At 42.7% G+C, this 14,113-nt stretch overlaps 1 protein-coding gene across 3 annotated transcripts in view; it reads right to left on the reverse strand.

Annotated features, from left to right (window-relative positions):
* Positions 1-14,113, reverse strand: part of ITPR2 (inositol 1,4,5-trisphosphate receptor type 2) — a 240,615-nt gene that overhangs the window by 27,986 nt on the left and 198,516 nt on the right. For all 3 annotated transcript variants that reach the window (XM_021538671.3, XM_021538669.3, XM_021538676.3), the window contains 5 exons: positions 11,830-11,955; positions 8,235-8,410; positions 6,780-6,944; positions 4,539-4,734; positions 2,351-2,443 (listed from right to left, as the gene is read on the reverse strand). In XM_021538671.3, coding sequence (XP_021394346.1) covers positions 2,351-2,443; positions 4,539-4,734; positions 6,780-6,944; positions 8,235-8,410; positions 11,830-11,955 — 756 coding nt within the window. The remainder of the gene's footprint in view (positions 1-2,350; positions 2,444-4,538; positions 4,735-6,779; positions 6,945-8,234; positions 8,411-11,829; positions 11,956-14,113) is intronic.

Genomic DNA, 14,113 nt, shown 5'->3' on the forward strand with positions numbered 1-14,113 from the left:
GAAAGAAAGGAGTGGCTCTGTAGAGTGCACTGTTGTTAATGAACCAATATTGACACTAATTGAGGTTCAGGGGGGCCATTTGCAAGCAGTTCCACCCTGGAAAGTGGCTTGTGAGGGTCTGGACAGCATTGGGCAGGTTGTCTTCTGATTAAATTGAATTCACAGGCAAAACAGGTTAAGCGCTAAGACCACCCCACAACGTTAATCACGGGACAGGGGAGGGATGATAGGGAGATTTACTTCACAAATCCTCATCTGATGGCCCTCAGCTACCTGGGTCACACAAGTACATCAGGTGAGACACACCTGTGCCCACGTGGATCCAGCAGAACTTGCACAGAGCAGGACCAGGCCTGGAAGTGGAATGAGTCTTTGGAAATGTCCCAGGTATCTGTGTACCTTTCTAGCCCAGGTCTTTATGGACTACAGAGGATGAGGAGATATGTACTGTAGGATGTGAAGTTTATTTAAGTGATTAGACACTTCACCAGGCACAGACTGAAGTGATATGGAAATGTCTTTGGAGTGGAGAGAGGGAGACTCAGAGGCAGATAAGATGAAGTATTTTTATGCTGACAGCCCAGAGCAGCAGTGAGCAGCAGGCTGCAGACAGGGGAGGTTCCCTGGGCACAGCACACTGCTTCCCAGGGAACTCCCTCACCAGGAAGAGCAATAACTGGGCACAGTGAAACCCAAGGAAGAAGCAGAATCCCATCAGAAGAAATGATCAGCAGTGATCTGATCTGAAAAGCAACATAATTCATGTCTCACTCGGGACCTGAGATGCCACTAAGAACATTTCTCTCTCCCACACACAGCAGTGGAATTCTCTGGTGCTGCAGTGTGAAACTCCCCAAATCTCACAGAATCACCATTACAGCTGGAAGACCTCTGAGTCCAACCACTTACCCAACCATGCCATGTTTCCCACTAAACCACATCCCAGGTTCCCCTCCCCACACTTTTTGAACACTTCCAGGGATGGTGATCTCATGCTTTTGCATTCTACCATGCTCACACTTCTGCCAGAGGGGAACTCTGTCCCAGAAAAAGGCAGAAAGTAGAATAATTCTTTTGACCAAGTGGCTAAGGTGAGCAAAACTGCTCTTGCTGAATGTTGGTGGGTTTTAATGGTACTGGATAAACAAAATTTCTTCAAGATTAAGTAAGAGTGCACTTAGATGTTTTGTACAGCCCTCTTTCATTATGGTTTGATTTTAAAGGTGCAGTACCCAAACAATGAGAAATGTGAGATTTCTATCATTTAAAGAGCTTGGCAAAAACCATACTGCATCTTTTTGACTGATTGATTACTCTTTAAATGCTGCAGCTTTGCCAATAGCTCTTAGACTGTTTTCTCTATCCAGCCAGACAGCTTCCCATGTTGTTTATGAGGCCTATTTACACACCAGCTGGGGAGAAAAAGCCTGCTTTTATAGCCCTCTCCCTGAAGGCTTTGATCCTAAAAACTCAAAAATTAGTGGAAGAATAAAGCTTATGAAACAACATTATACTGGCACACAGTAAAGGACCATTTATGTCCTCACTTTGCAGCCCCCAGCAACCACAGGCAACTGTGGCAGTAAATATTTTGAGCCTACAGACCATCCACTGTGCACACACCTCCACTGAAAAGGCCACAACACATCAAACCAAACTTAAGACCTGCACTGAAACACCAGCCACCTCAACTAGACTGTACCCCTTGGAAAGAGGGGGAGACAGACAGACATGTGGGCCTGGATCTGGGTTCTTAGATCTTCTGGCTACAATACAGCCTTGGCCCAGATGCATCTAGAAAAAATACACAATATACACAATACAAAATACACATGAAAATGAATTTCTGTGGCCCTAGCTGGATCTAACAGTGGCTCGGTGTGTGCAGGTGAGGATGCTGCAGACAAGCAGCAAGCTGTTTCTCTCTCAGCTAAGTCACTTGCCAAGAAGCAACCTGTATGTTCAAGCATAATGATTCAGCAAGCTCTTTTAATAACAAAATTCATGTCAGTGAATTTGGAAATCAGGTGTGGGAAGCACCCCCATTAACAGCAAAGCTGCCAACTAAGCTCCAAGTCCTGCAGAAGTTGAGCACTTCTGACTCACAAGAGTTACTCCTCACACCAGCAGAAGTCACTGAAACAGCAACACACAGATCAGAGAATTCCAGAACCACAGGTCTGGGTTGGAAGGGACCTCAAAGATCATCTCATTCCAACCCCTCTGCCATGGGTAGGAGCACCTTCCACTAGACCAGGCTGCTCCAAGCCCCATCCAACGTGGCCTTGAACATTTCCAGGGATCCCTCGGTTCAAAGTGATCATTGCTCTGAGGGAAGCTCTGTACTGACCTGGGTTAAGAGCTGGGATGCTCGTGGAACAGTTCTCTTTTGCACAGGCTCCCATCATTGATGTCAGGGTTGTAGTGGGAACTTCACCAATACCTGTGGAAAAAGCAGGATGTTGACAAAAAAGACAGGCACTACATTGATGTTAGGTTTTAAATCATTATTTTCTAGGAGCGAATCACCAGGCTGGATAGTTAAGGAGGAAAAACAGAACAAATTACACCAGCAATTCCTCCCTCCTTGAAAGATTCTGCCTCAACAGCTCAAAGCAATCACAATGAACAAAAACACAGTTTTATATTTACTGTATATCACAGCTATTCCCATTTCATCTCCTGAAATTAATGAATCTACATCAAATGCAGCTGCTTCTGGTGAGCACAAAATATATTCAAAGCAAGAAACAACTGTCAGATATGAAAATAATGTCAGTTTTAAAAACCATTAGATAAATTATTCACAAAAGCTGACAAGAAGGACACCAAACTGACATTCAGTTCTCCTGCATGTAGAATATTTAAGGGTTTTCAAGGATTATAACACAGTTTGGTACTCATTTGTAAATATGTATGGGTTTGTGTAAAACACTAATTTAACATTCCCGAAGTAGTAAATGTATACATCAGCTTGATTTTATCAAACCAATTTTCTCTTGTGCACCTTCAACAATTTTCTGCATTTCAAATTAGAGATACAAAAAGGTTTCAGGAGAAAAAAATGAAGGCAAAACTATACAACAAAATAACAGCCTAAGACAGAATGTGTAATGCAGAAAACATGCACTCTGACTTACTCTTTCTGCTACTTTATAAAGAAAAAATTTAAAGCACTTGTCCTGGGAAGCATAATGTTCCATCAACATGCAGTCAGCATATTTTCTTGATGAGTTTTTGATCAGAAATGGCAATGTATGAAGCCAGCAAGAACATACCCACACCACAAAAATCTGCCAAGAACTCAACAGAAGCAACACAAACACACAGGAGCTGCTGCCCTGGATCAGACCAGAGCTGTGTGTAGCCTGTTTTATTAAGATGGTCACATCTACTTTTTGAAGTGAAACTTCACACCCTAAGTTCTGTCCCAAAAATGAATGGTAAGTCAAATATAAGCCAATTTAGCCCCTAATGGATGATGAGTGGCAGAAAAAAAAAAAAAAAAAAAAAATCACACTATGCTAAAGAAATCTGTCAGGTTCCTTTTTTCTCATATGGTTTTGAACCAGCTGCAGAAGTACACCAGGCCCATGAGTCTTGAATGACCTTTGCCTTGTTTGTGAGCTTTAAATCCTGAAAAAACAACTTCAGGAAAAGACTGGCAAACACTGAGTGCACAGAGTCCCAGCTGGGTTCCGCCAGTTCTGCGCTTGTGTACAGGTCTGAAGAGTTCAGCATTTGGGAAAATCATGCCTCGAGGAATTTAATCAGCAGCCATTCTTAGTATTTCTCTGCAGCCAGTTGTTACTCCCCTGCCCACGCTCCCAGCAGGCTGGTTGGCAGCACACACAAAGTTCTCAACAGACCAGACCTGGCTCTTTTCTAGCAAAACAAATTTGTAACTCTCTATTCACTTTGCTAAACTCTCTCATTCCAGAAAGATGAAATCCTGGCCTTTTTAAAACTGGCTCCAAACCTCCCAATGACTTTACTGAAGCCAGGATTATACACTAAGGATAATGATCATGAAATACACACTGAATTTAAAAGATGCTCCTAGCAGTAGAAATGTGAATTCTGTAATATATTTCTGCTGGATGAAGCTTAAAAAGCAATGAAATAGATACAGCTAATGAACATGTTAAGATCATGTGCTTCATACAGTACACAGAAATTACTATGGGCTGCTTTTAAAGTGGGATGAGAAGCAATACAATCCACTTGGAGCTGCTTTTCACTTAGGAAAATACTTAGGAAATACAGACTATTTTTTTTAATGTTACCACAAGTTTGTAAAGCAAACATAATAAATCAAATGTGCTAGATTTTAGCATTTTAAGAAAGAAGCCCAGACAAAACCAACCCTATACACATTAAATTTTACACAGAGATTCAATTGAATTCTAAGGTATATGGAGTTAGTTCTACTCACATGCAGGCACAAATAAAGAAATTTGATGTCCTTAGATGAAAAGTTAAGTTAGGCAGACAGAAAAGGGTATGTCAGAAGCAAATTTTAATACAAAAAACAATACCTGCAGCAGGGGTCCTGATTTTCAACCTGTCAACCTCCATGATAAAGTCATCTTTCAGGAAGAGGAAGCCAATGATGGAGAAGAGATAAACCAGGATGAGAGCAAGCACTGCAGTGAGGATAATTGAACGGCCATTCCGGGTAACACTTTTTATCACATTTAGCAATGTCTCCTCCCTGTACACCAGATCAAACAGCTGGGGAAGGCAGAGAGCAGAGAAAAAATGAATACAAATGAGGCAATATATAGATGCTACATAGGAAAACAATCGGAACTATTGAAACATGCATCCAACCACGTTCAATATTCTCAGCTTCATAAACTCACATTGATCTCAGTGGGAGCTGGTCATACTTATGGAGGAGGAAATCTAGCACAGAACTTTAAATTTTAAAATTAATTATAGCAAAATCCACGAAATATATTTGAGCCTGGTTCAGAGATGGACAACACCTACCATCTATATCTGTTGTTTCCCCATGTTTAAAATCAGGCTAGATTAAAATTTAAACAGTGTCTTCATACTATGGCTCTATATCTACAAAGGAATTTTTCATGTTATCTCTCATCTGACAAACATGCACAGGCTGCAACTTAGAAATACACTCATATATGTAAGTAATTACATATTTGTAAACTTCCTGTAAGCTCATGGCATCATGTAAATGTCACATGGACAAGGATTGGGGACACCTCTTCTTAGAACAAAGTAAAATTCATGTCACTGTTTGTATAAGACTAGAAACTTCTATTGTTCTCTACTCTGCAGTATATGGTTTCCTGGTATTTAACTTTAAAGAAAACTATATATTAAGATAATATTGCTTTAAATGTCAAAAGCCTAAACCACCAATTAAACATGACAGGAGCTTTACAAGAACCTGTAACTTTTTTTTCTCCTACAATTTTCTTGATGTTCTATAGTGCTTTGGACCTTATCTATAATGTATGTATTTCTACTTCAAAACACTCAGATTACAGATATAAAGCAACACACTATGATTTATCAAAATGCTCCACAGAAGAAGGAGCACAATTTATAAGATCTGAAATTGACAGCTTTGTGGAAGGACTGATAATAAAGAAAGAGGGGAGACAGTTTTGAACAAGTATTAGAGTTCAGACTACATCCACTACTAAGTGAACACTTGGAAGCAACCTGGGTACATGGATAATGTCCATGAATCATGGACTTTGGTCAATAGCAGTCACTGAAAAAAATTAAGTACATAAAATGTTTCTTAAGCTGCTTGACACTTTGCAAGTATTTTAAGATCGATCAATCTAACTTATTGAAAGAACAGCAAATAATCTGTGCATTTTTAAAGTAGGAGAGTTACGTCCATTTGAAGAGGGTCCGGCAGCCACAGCCACAATCTTAGCTCCTTTGAAATCTGCCCAAACTTTGAAGCAAACTTTAATGTCAACATCTGGAAAGTCTGACTTCAACAGGAGACCTCTACCTGAGTTAGCACTGAACCCCTGAAAATTTTAGTGTGCTTAACACATCTTTGAAATGCTGGAAGTTCAACACTATTCAGGAAGATGTGAAAAAATACAACAGGAAATGTAATGTCCACAATTTAGTCAGTGTCCCTACAAGCTTCACATGTTCCACTATAGAGCAAAAGGATTAGCAAACAAGAGCAGTGAAACTCCTTTTACTGCTACTCAGCATTAGTGGAGTTTAGCATAATTTTGCGTGATTCATTTTCACTGCACCTGTACCATGTTATTAAAAGGCATTCCATGTGGGTAATGACAACAAAAGAAAATGAAGTGGGATACATTTCAAGTGATGAATCTTCCTGCCACACCAAAGGCATGCCATCCCCATTTCCCAAGCAATTTGTTAAAAATATATTGGGGATGAGGAATGGGATCCTTTGGTACAGATGTGATGCACACACCCTTGGACAACTGCCCCCTAAATGTTAGGAGTGACACAAGACACAGGAACGGTGGACAGAGAATATGAAGAAAGCTGGGAAAAAGAAGTGGGCTGGGTGATGATTGCCTGAGAAGAAAGGAGCAAGCTTTCAGCTCAAAAACAGATAAAATAAGTCCTAACAGAAACAGGTTCTAATAAAAACAGCGGTTCCTAAGGGGCAGCAACACAACGGCATGCTAAAAATACACATGATTTGGCTTGATTGTCAGGAAGAAATTGAAGACAGCTGCACGGGTAACGGTATTTTCTATTTTTGCAAAGTTTTCCCCTCCACAGCAGCACGTACTTACCAGGAAGCTGTAGAAGAACTCGTGCACGCAGAGGCCCAGCATGCAGACCAGGACATAAGCCACGTGGTAGAGAAAAGCCATGTCCATGATGACCGCTCGGTAGCCACGGGTGAAGGTCCCACGGTTCCCAACAAAGCTCACCAGGAACACGATTTTGTTACAGAGCTGGTGTGGGTAACAAAGGCTAGGTTTATGCCTCAGAAAAATCCTGGTATTTTTTATTTGGGTTGCTGTCTGGATAGGTTGGTTTGACTAAATGCACGACCTTTAGATAGCTGGAGTGAGGTGAGGGAAATTCAGCTCTGACAGCGCACTGGGAATGAGCCCATGGGTGAATGGAAGTACATCACCTCTCCAACACTATGTCTCATCACACTGTGATTTATTCCTATAACATTAGTGAATAGGTGGGCAGGATTAATGTCACGAGGCATTAAAATCCAGCTGGGGAGTGAACTCCCAACAATTTTGAGTTTAGACCCGAGACTATGTAAGAGCAGCTAGGCATGCTGCTACCAAGAGAACAATAGTAACACAACAGAAAGTGTGTGTGGGGGTGTGTGAGATCTATTTCCTTCAGATCATGTTCTTCAATTTAAAATCCCTAAAAAAAACTCCTCAGAACTGAGAACATTTCTGAAGTAGAGCATTTAAACAACAGCATCAGATTCTCCGTGGCTCCTGAGCTTTGCCTACACATGAGTAGCAGTGCAGCAGTGGACAGGAAAGGGCCTCACCTCATCTCTCTGGCAGACCAGGACAAGGAATGAGGACTCAACACGATTCCTTTGTTCACAAATTTGACATGGGCAAGTGCTGCTTACTTGCCTTTACCTTTATGTCTGGATATTTTTCAGTATGTGAAATTCTCACATATAGAACTGGTGGCAAACAGCCCAATACTTTGTGCTGGGGTGAATTAGAGCTGTAGCAGCCAGGCAGAAATTTAAATAGATGACTTGTGAGCACGACTGTGTATCTTACCAAGCTCAGTAAGCATGCAGACTTATTCCTGTCTAAGTTAAGAGATCTGGCAAGGGACCGGGAGAAATTTTAATTTTGAAAACTTTTCGTCCTGAAAATATATTTAAGGTCTCAGAAAAATTTCAAAAACTTGTGTAAATAGTACTGAAAGTCCTGGTAGAGAAAATTATTCTTTTAACATGAGAAACTGTAGATTTGATTGCCCTTATGCAGCAATATTTCTTTAAATTTCATATTGTTTTTGTTTTTAAAATATTTGCATATGCACAAAACGAAACCAACTTTTTTCTTAGCTTCCCACTTCGCTGACACTGCTGTTTCAGGATGACTGGAAATTATTTATTTTTTTTAGCTTAACCAATGAACCAGAAAAAGAAATTTTTGCACAGCTCTAATCAAATTTTAATAGGAGACCCTTAATATCTTTCCTTCTGCTGAAAGGGAATTTCTGGTTGCTTTTGAAGTACTTACATTAGCAGCACCAAGGAGTATCAAGGTAGGACCAAGCCCTATAGTATATATAGACCTGAGAATAACAGACACCAAAAAGGGTCGAATGCCAACAGGCTTGGAGATGAAAAACAGCATTGCTGTGCAAAACGCCACTGCTATCCAGAGAAGCACGGAAAACAACGGTGAGAGTGTGCCTGTGCAGAGGAGAAAGGGAGATTTGAGAAAGGCATCTTTGGAGACTCCATTTTTCACCAAGAAACGGATCCAAAAGATCAATTCCTTTGCCAGCAGAGCTAACAAAAGCGTGATTCATGCATCACAACTGCTGACCACGGCTTGTCCTAATTGCAGCAGGAGCTATTATTCTCGAAGTATTGTTGCTTTTTGCACAGGTAATAATACGAGCAGCTAATGAAATTTCCATTAAAATCCAGGGAGTGCTCAGAGATGGAACAGTTTACCCTTCTCCTGGAGCAAGCCACTAATCAACTCCCTTCTGCAGGGATCATTAGGGCTCCTCCGGTCTGATTCCATGATTGCTCAGCTACAGAAATAGCCGGTCCTGGGAACAGCACAGCAAGTGGCAGAGCGCTGCAGTGCCACATTTCCAACCGCGACTCCCGAAAAAGCAGCTCCATCCCGGAGGGCCGAGGGAGCCTCCGCCTCTGGAGTGATGGAGCCTCCATCACCCCACGAGAGCATCTGCCTCTGGAACAATGGCGCCTCCATCACCCCGCGGGAGCCTCCGTCTCTGGAGTGATGGAGCCTCCATCACCCCACGAGAGCATCCGCCTTTGGAGTGATGGAGCCTCCATCACCCCACGAGAGCATCTGCCTCTGGAACAATGGCGCCTCCATCACCCCACGAGAGCATCCGCCTCTGGAGTGATGGAGCCTCCATCACCCCACGAGAGCATCTGCCTCTGGAACAATGGCGCCTCCATCACCCCGTGGGAGCATCCACCTGTGGAGCGATGGAGTCTCCCAGATCCCGCGGGAGCCTCCGCCTCTGGAGGGATGGAGCCTCCATCCCCCCGCGGGAGCATCCGCCTCTGGAGTGATGGAGCCTCCATCACCCTGCGGGAGCCTCTGCCCGGGAGCGCAGCGGGAGCGGCCCCGGGCATTGCAGGGCCGGGCGGCTCCGCGGTGCCCGGAGCGCTGAGCGGCTGCGCTCGGCCTGCACAGCCAGTCCCTGCTGCTCTGCAAGATGCTGGCTCCAGGCGCTCCCCGAGCTTTGAGCGATGCCCCTGCGTTCCCTCTCCCCTCTGCTTAAAGCTCTGGAAATGCACCATGTTGCTGTGATATAAAAAGCGCATTCAGATCTCAGGGCGCTGTCACACTTGTACACTGACTTCTATTGTTATGGGATGAACCGAGAGGTCAGTGACGGGAGAGAAGGGAATAGAAAATTTAGCTGGGCTCACAATAGGAATCTCTTTGGCAACAGATACACAGCTGAGCAGCATCACTGGGATTAGAAAACAATGAGACGAGGCCCTAGCTTCAACATTCAGATGGCATCCGAACTTTTCCAAAGTTCAGGAGTGTTTCTGTCCCTGGTGGGAGGTTCAAGGTCAGCCCTGTCAGAGAGTTTCTTTGCCAACACGATTTGGAAACTTTTAATGGATCCTAAAAAAAATTACTTTCAAGCCCATCTGAAAGGTAAGGCCAAAGTTCCCTGTGGTTCTTTCACAGACCAGTTTTCCTTCTTCCCTACTGCAGGCAGCAATTTCATGCTGCAGGACCCACACCAGTACCATGTGCAGACAGGCACCCTGGAGTCAAGGAATCTTCAAAGAATCGTGGTTGGGGTTGGAAGGGATCTTAAGGATCATCAATTTCCATTCCCTGCCCATGGCAGGGACACCTTCTACTATCCCGGGCTGCTCAGAGCCCCATCCAGTCTGGCCTTGGGCACTGCCAGGGATCCCTGGGCAGCCACAGCTGCTCCGGGCAACCTGTGCCAGGGACTCAGCACCCTCACAGGGAAGAGTTTTTTTCTAATATCTAAATGAAACCTACTCTCTGTCAGCTTGAAGCCATTCCCCCTTGTCCTGTCAGTATATGCTCTTGTCTCCTTTCTTTCTTTTAGGCTCCCTTCAGGAACAGCCTCCAGCTGGAGCAGTTTTGCCTGTGTCATATTACATAAGAACTGCAAGTACCTACTAAAAAGCAGCATTTTGGGATTATTAGATCAGCCCAGACACTTCAGACAGGTGAATAGAGGTGGATTTACACAGGGTGAAGGGGAAAAATGGGAGACAAACACCTGCTGTTGGATCAGGCTTTGGTGGAGAGGGAGGCTGGAAGTTAGGAGGCTGCCTCATGACCTGCTGATCTGATTTGGCCACTCCTTTTCCTTACTGCTAAGGAGTTGCTTTGGCTTTACAAACACCAGGAGCTGGAATCCTGAAATGCACTGTCACTGGATTATTTGGGCCACTTAAACTAATGCCATACAAATCTGCAGTTCAGAATAAGTATTAATACCTACTGATTGCAGACTAGAGGATTTCCACGAGTATAGATTAGCTAAAATTTAGTAGCTTAAAAGGTTTATTTTTAACCCTTTATTTCTTCTCTCATCCTCTGTGGGCTCTCATGTGCTCTGAGTGATTCCCCAGTTTACAAAGTACAGGATGCTTCCCTTCTCCAGGGCACAGCCCTGCAAACTCTGCCTCACTCCACGAGGCTGTGGAGCTGCCTGAGCTGTGACCTGCAGAGACCACCCTGTGGGCTGCGAGGGCAGCATGGTCCCCATGCCAGTATATTTTAATCTGCTGCCTTTCTGTTCTGCCAGGCAGCAGGAATGTTTGCTGGTGCCAGCTGTGATGTTTGTGAAAAGCACATGTATCTACTAGAAGCTGGACTGCTTCCACCACATGCCATCAGACAGAGGTGCCTTTCAGTCACATTACTGACTGGCCAACAATCAAAGGCCCAAAGGTGAATGGCTCTGCTCCCATTACCAGTATTCTAAACTATTTAGTGTCCTTTATCCCAATTAAGCTTGTTTGAGCTTCAAAGAGGCCTCCTGCTAGCCCACTGCATTTACAGCAAATAAAAAACTCCATTAAATATTTCCTGTGACACATGGGACGAAGCAGAGACAGAATCGTAAGTTTTAAGAGTATTTTTACATAATGCATTTCTCCTCTGCAAAAGTTATGCCCTTTTATCCCAATAAACAACATAGTCAAAAGCCAACAAGCTAGTTTTCAAATAATTCTCTTCCATATGTTTTCAAGACTGCAAGTCATTCAATTTGGTCAGCCTTAAGGAATCTCTGTCTTTCTGCTGCCAGGAATCCTCCTTCAGTTCAGAAGCTGCAGCTAAATGTGTACAGCAGGACACTGCAATATGGCAATATAATAAAAATTAGCTGAGATCATCTAGATCATCTCCAGCTTATGCCCTGTCCATTCTGCTCTGCACTGTGTGGGCCACGTGACACACAGATCAACCACCACATTTCAGACAACATCTGGTACCTACTCAGGAGACTCCAAATGGCTTCCAGATACGACTGCACCTGAAAATGCAGCTTTATTTGTTACCTTAGAAATGAAAGCATCTAAAATTAAAACTAAAAATAAGACCAAACTCTACTTGCCTTCATCTCCATCATCTCCAAAAGGGTAGAACAGAGCAACTGCTAAATTGATGAATACAGCAAGGTTGAAGGAAATGCTTCCCCAGAGAGAGATGTGTCTGGAGAACCAAAACAGGGCTGGATTATCTAGAAAGGGGAGAAAAGCAGCAATCAATAAGCTGAAAGCAAGCAGAAACTCAATCACCAATGGCCCCAAGGGAATTAAATTTAGATTAATGTAGAAAATATGCAGATCTTTAAAATTAACTATAATAGACAAATATTAAATATAGGTTTGCCATAAAACAAAATTTCAAGCAGAGCTTTTAATCCAAAGATCACAATACTATTTATTATATACTGGAGTTTTGCCTCTGGTAAGATTTTAGGCCTGGATATTTTGCAAGGGAGTCTTTTCAGCTGCATCTGAATCTGCAACTTCTGTGCATGGGGACATAAAATCAAGCAGAACAAATAGATTTTAGCACTCTGAATGTCAGTCAGCCAGAACATCCAGAATCCAGATGACCTATTTGGACCAAGTACACCGATGACATAGGCAAAGAACCATGGAATGGGCATGGTTTCAGAACTGCAGTATTTTTCCCACCTCTGTCAAACTAAAAACATTTTGATCTGCTTAGGAAGCCGGCAATATTTGGTCTGCCTGGGTTTTGTTTCTACAAAAGCTGACTATTTCCTGTGTGATGCTCAGAAGCCCATGGTCACCTGCTGACAAACAGCTCTGTACTCCGACTTAAAAGGACTCAAACAAGCCATGATCTCCATATGTGAACTGTTGTACAAACACACAGAAAGAGTCCATATCCCAAAGAATCTACAGCCTAGCTAGAAAAGACTAAAAAGAGAAACAGTGCAAAACAGGGTTGAATTTGTGTCCAGAGTCACATGGTTCAGCAAGGTCAGGAACAAGATCAGAGAGTGCTAAGACTCAGGCAAGCACTTAATATGTGTTAATGCACTAAAATACATTTAAATGAACATTTGAAACAAGATCCTATGTGCAATAGCATAAATACATCTTTGGTCAGAGAGGTTTCACACATGATACATTCCTATTAACTAGATTTTAAAGTACTGAAAACTTCCTGCAAGTATGCAGAGCACCCAGAGAAGGTTTTATAAAAGCAGACTCCTTCAATTGCATATCCTGCCCCAGGCTTCAGGCCAAATAATCTTTAATAGCAATTAGGTAAATATTCAGATTTCATTGTGATAACCTTGTACTGCTGACTGCTGAGATTTAAGCATTTGAAGCCACTGCAAAAATGACATCTGCCAATTTAAGCAGCACAGACTTCATGCTAATGGACACTTGGCTAAAGAATGAACCCAGCTTCAACTTGAAATAGCCTTTCAAATAATAATAAAAATCCCAACAAGGAGACTTGCTGGCTATTACACTGATGAAAGGAATTGAGAAATTTCTACTCTGAATAAAAATAAACCCATTTTCTTTGTTTATAGCATTAGGTAGGTCTGGTCTATCTAATTGTTGGGTTGGCTATTTTATTTGTGTTTCTAATGCAAAACCCCCAGATATCATTTTTTTTACTGAAGTAGTTTTTCTATAATACAATGACTTTATTCCCAAATATTATGCAGATTCTGGAATCATGTATTTTTCAACTTCTATTCTGGTCATTTTATCATTACTAAGTTTTTAGGGTGCCACCAAGAAAAGCAGACTTGGGTTGATGGAGTTTTCGCTGAAGACTTGCTGCTGCTGAAAATTAAAGCCTGAAAATTTACATATAAGAAATTGCAGTAACATCCATGTTCCCATCACATTCAGGGTGCTCCCACATTCTTCTGACTATCCTGCTGCTCTGACCCTATTCCTTCTTTCCTTCCTGATCAATTGCTTTGAGCAGATGATGTGTGACACTCCAAGAGTATCTGCATTTTTGCAGTGAATGAAGTGATCACTTTAAGCCATATTTATGTATGTTCAGCCTGGCAAAGAGAAGACTTTGGGGTGACCTAATTGCAGCATTCCAATGCCTGAAGGGAGCCCACAGGAAAGATGGAGACAGACTCTTTACAAGGGCCTGGAGTGACAGGACAAGGGTGAATGGCTTCAAACTAAGGGTAGATTTAGATTGGGTATTAGGAAGAAATTGATCCTTGTCAGGGTGCTGAGGCCCTGGCACAGGTTGCCCAGAGCAGCTGTGGCTGCCCCATCCCTGGAAGTGTCCAAAGCCAGGCTGGATGGGGCTTGGATCAACCTGGCATAGTGGAAGGTGTCCCTGCCCATGGCAGGAGGGGTGGAACCGTGTAATCT

The sequence above is a fragment of the Lonchura striata genome, chromosome 5 (assembly GCF_046129695.1).
Source record: "Lonchura striata isolate bLonStr1 chromosome 5, bLonStr1.mat, whole genome shotgun sequence".
NCBI classification, from domain to species: domain Eukaryota; kingdom Metazoa; phylum Chordata; class Aves; order Passeriformes; family Estrildidae; genus Lonchura; species Lonchura striata.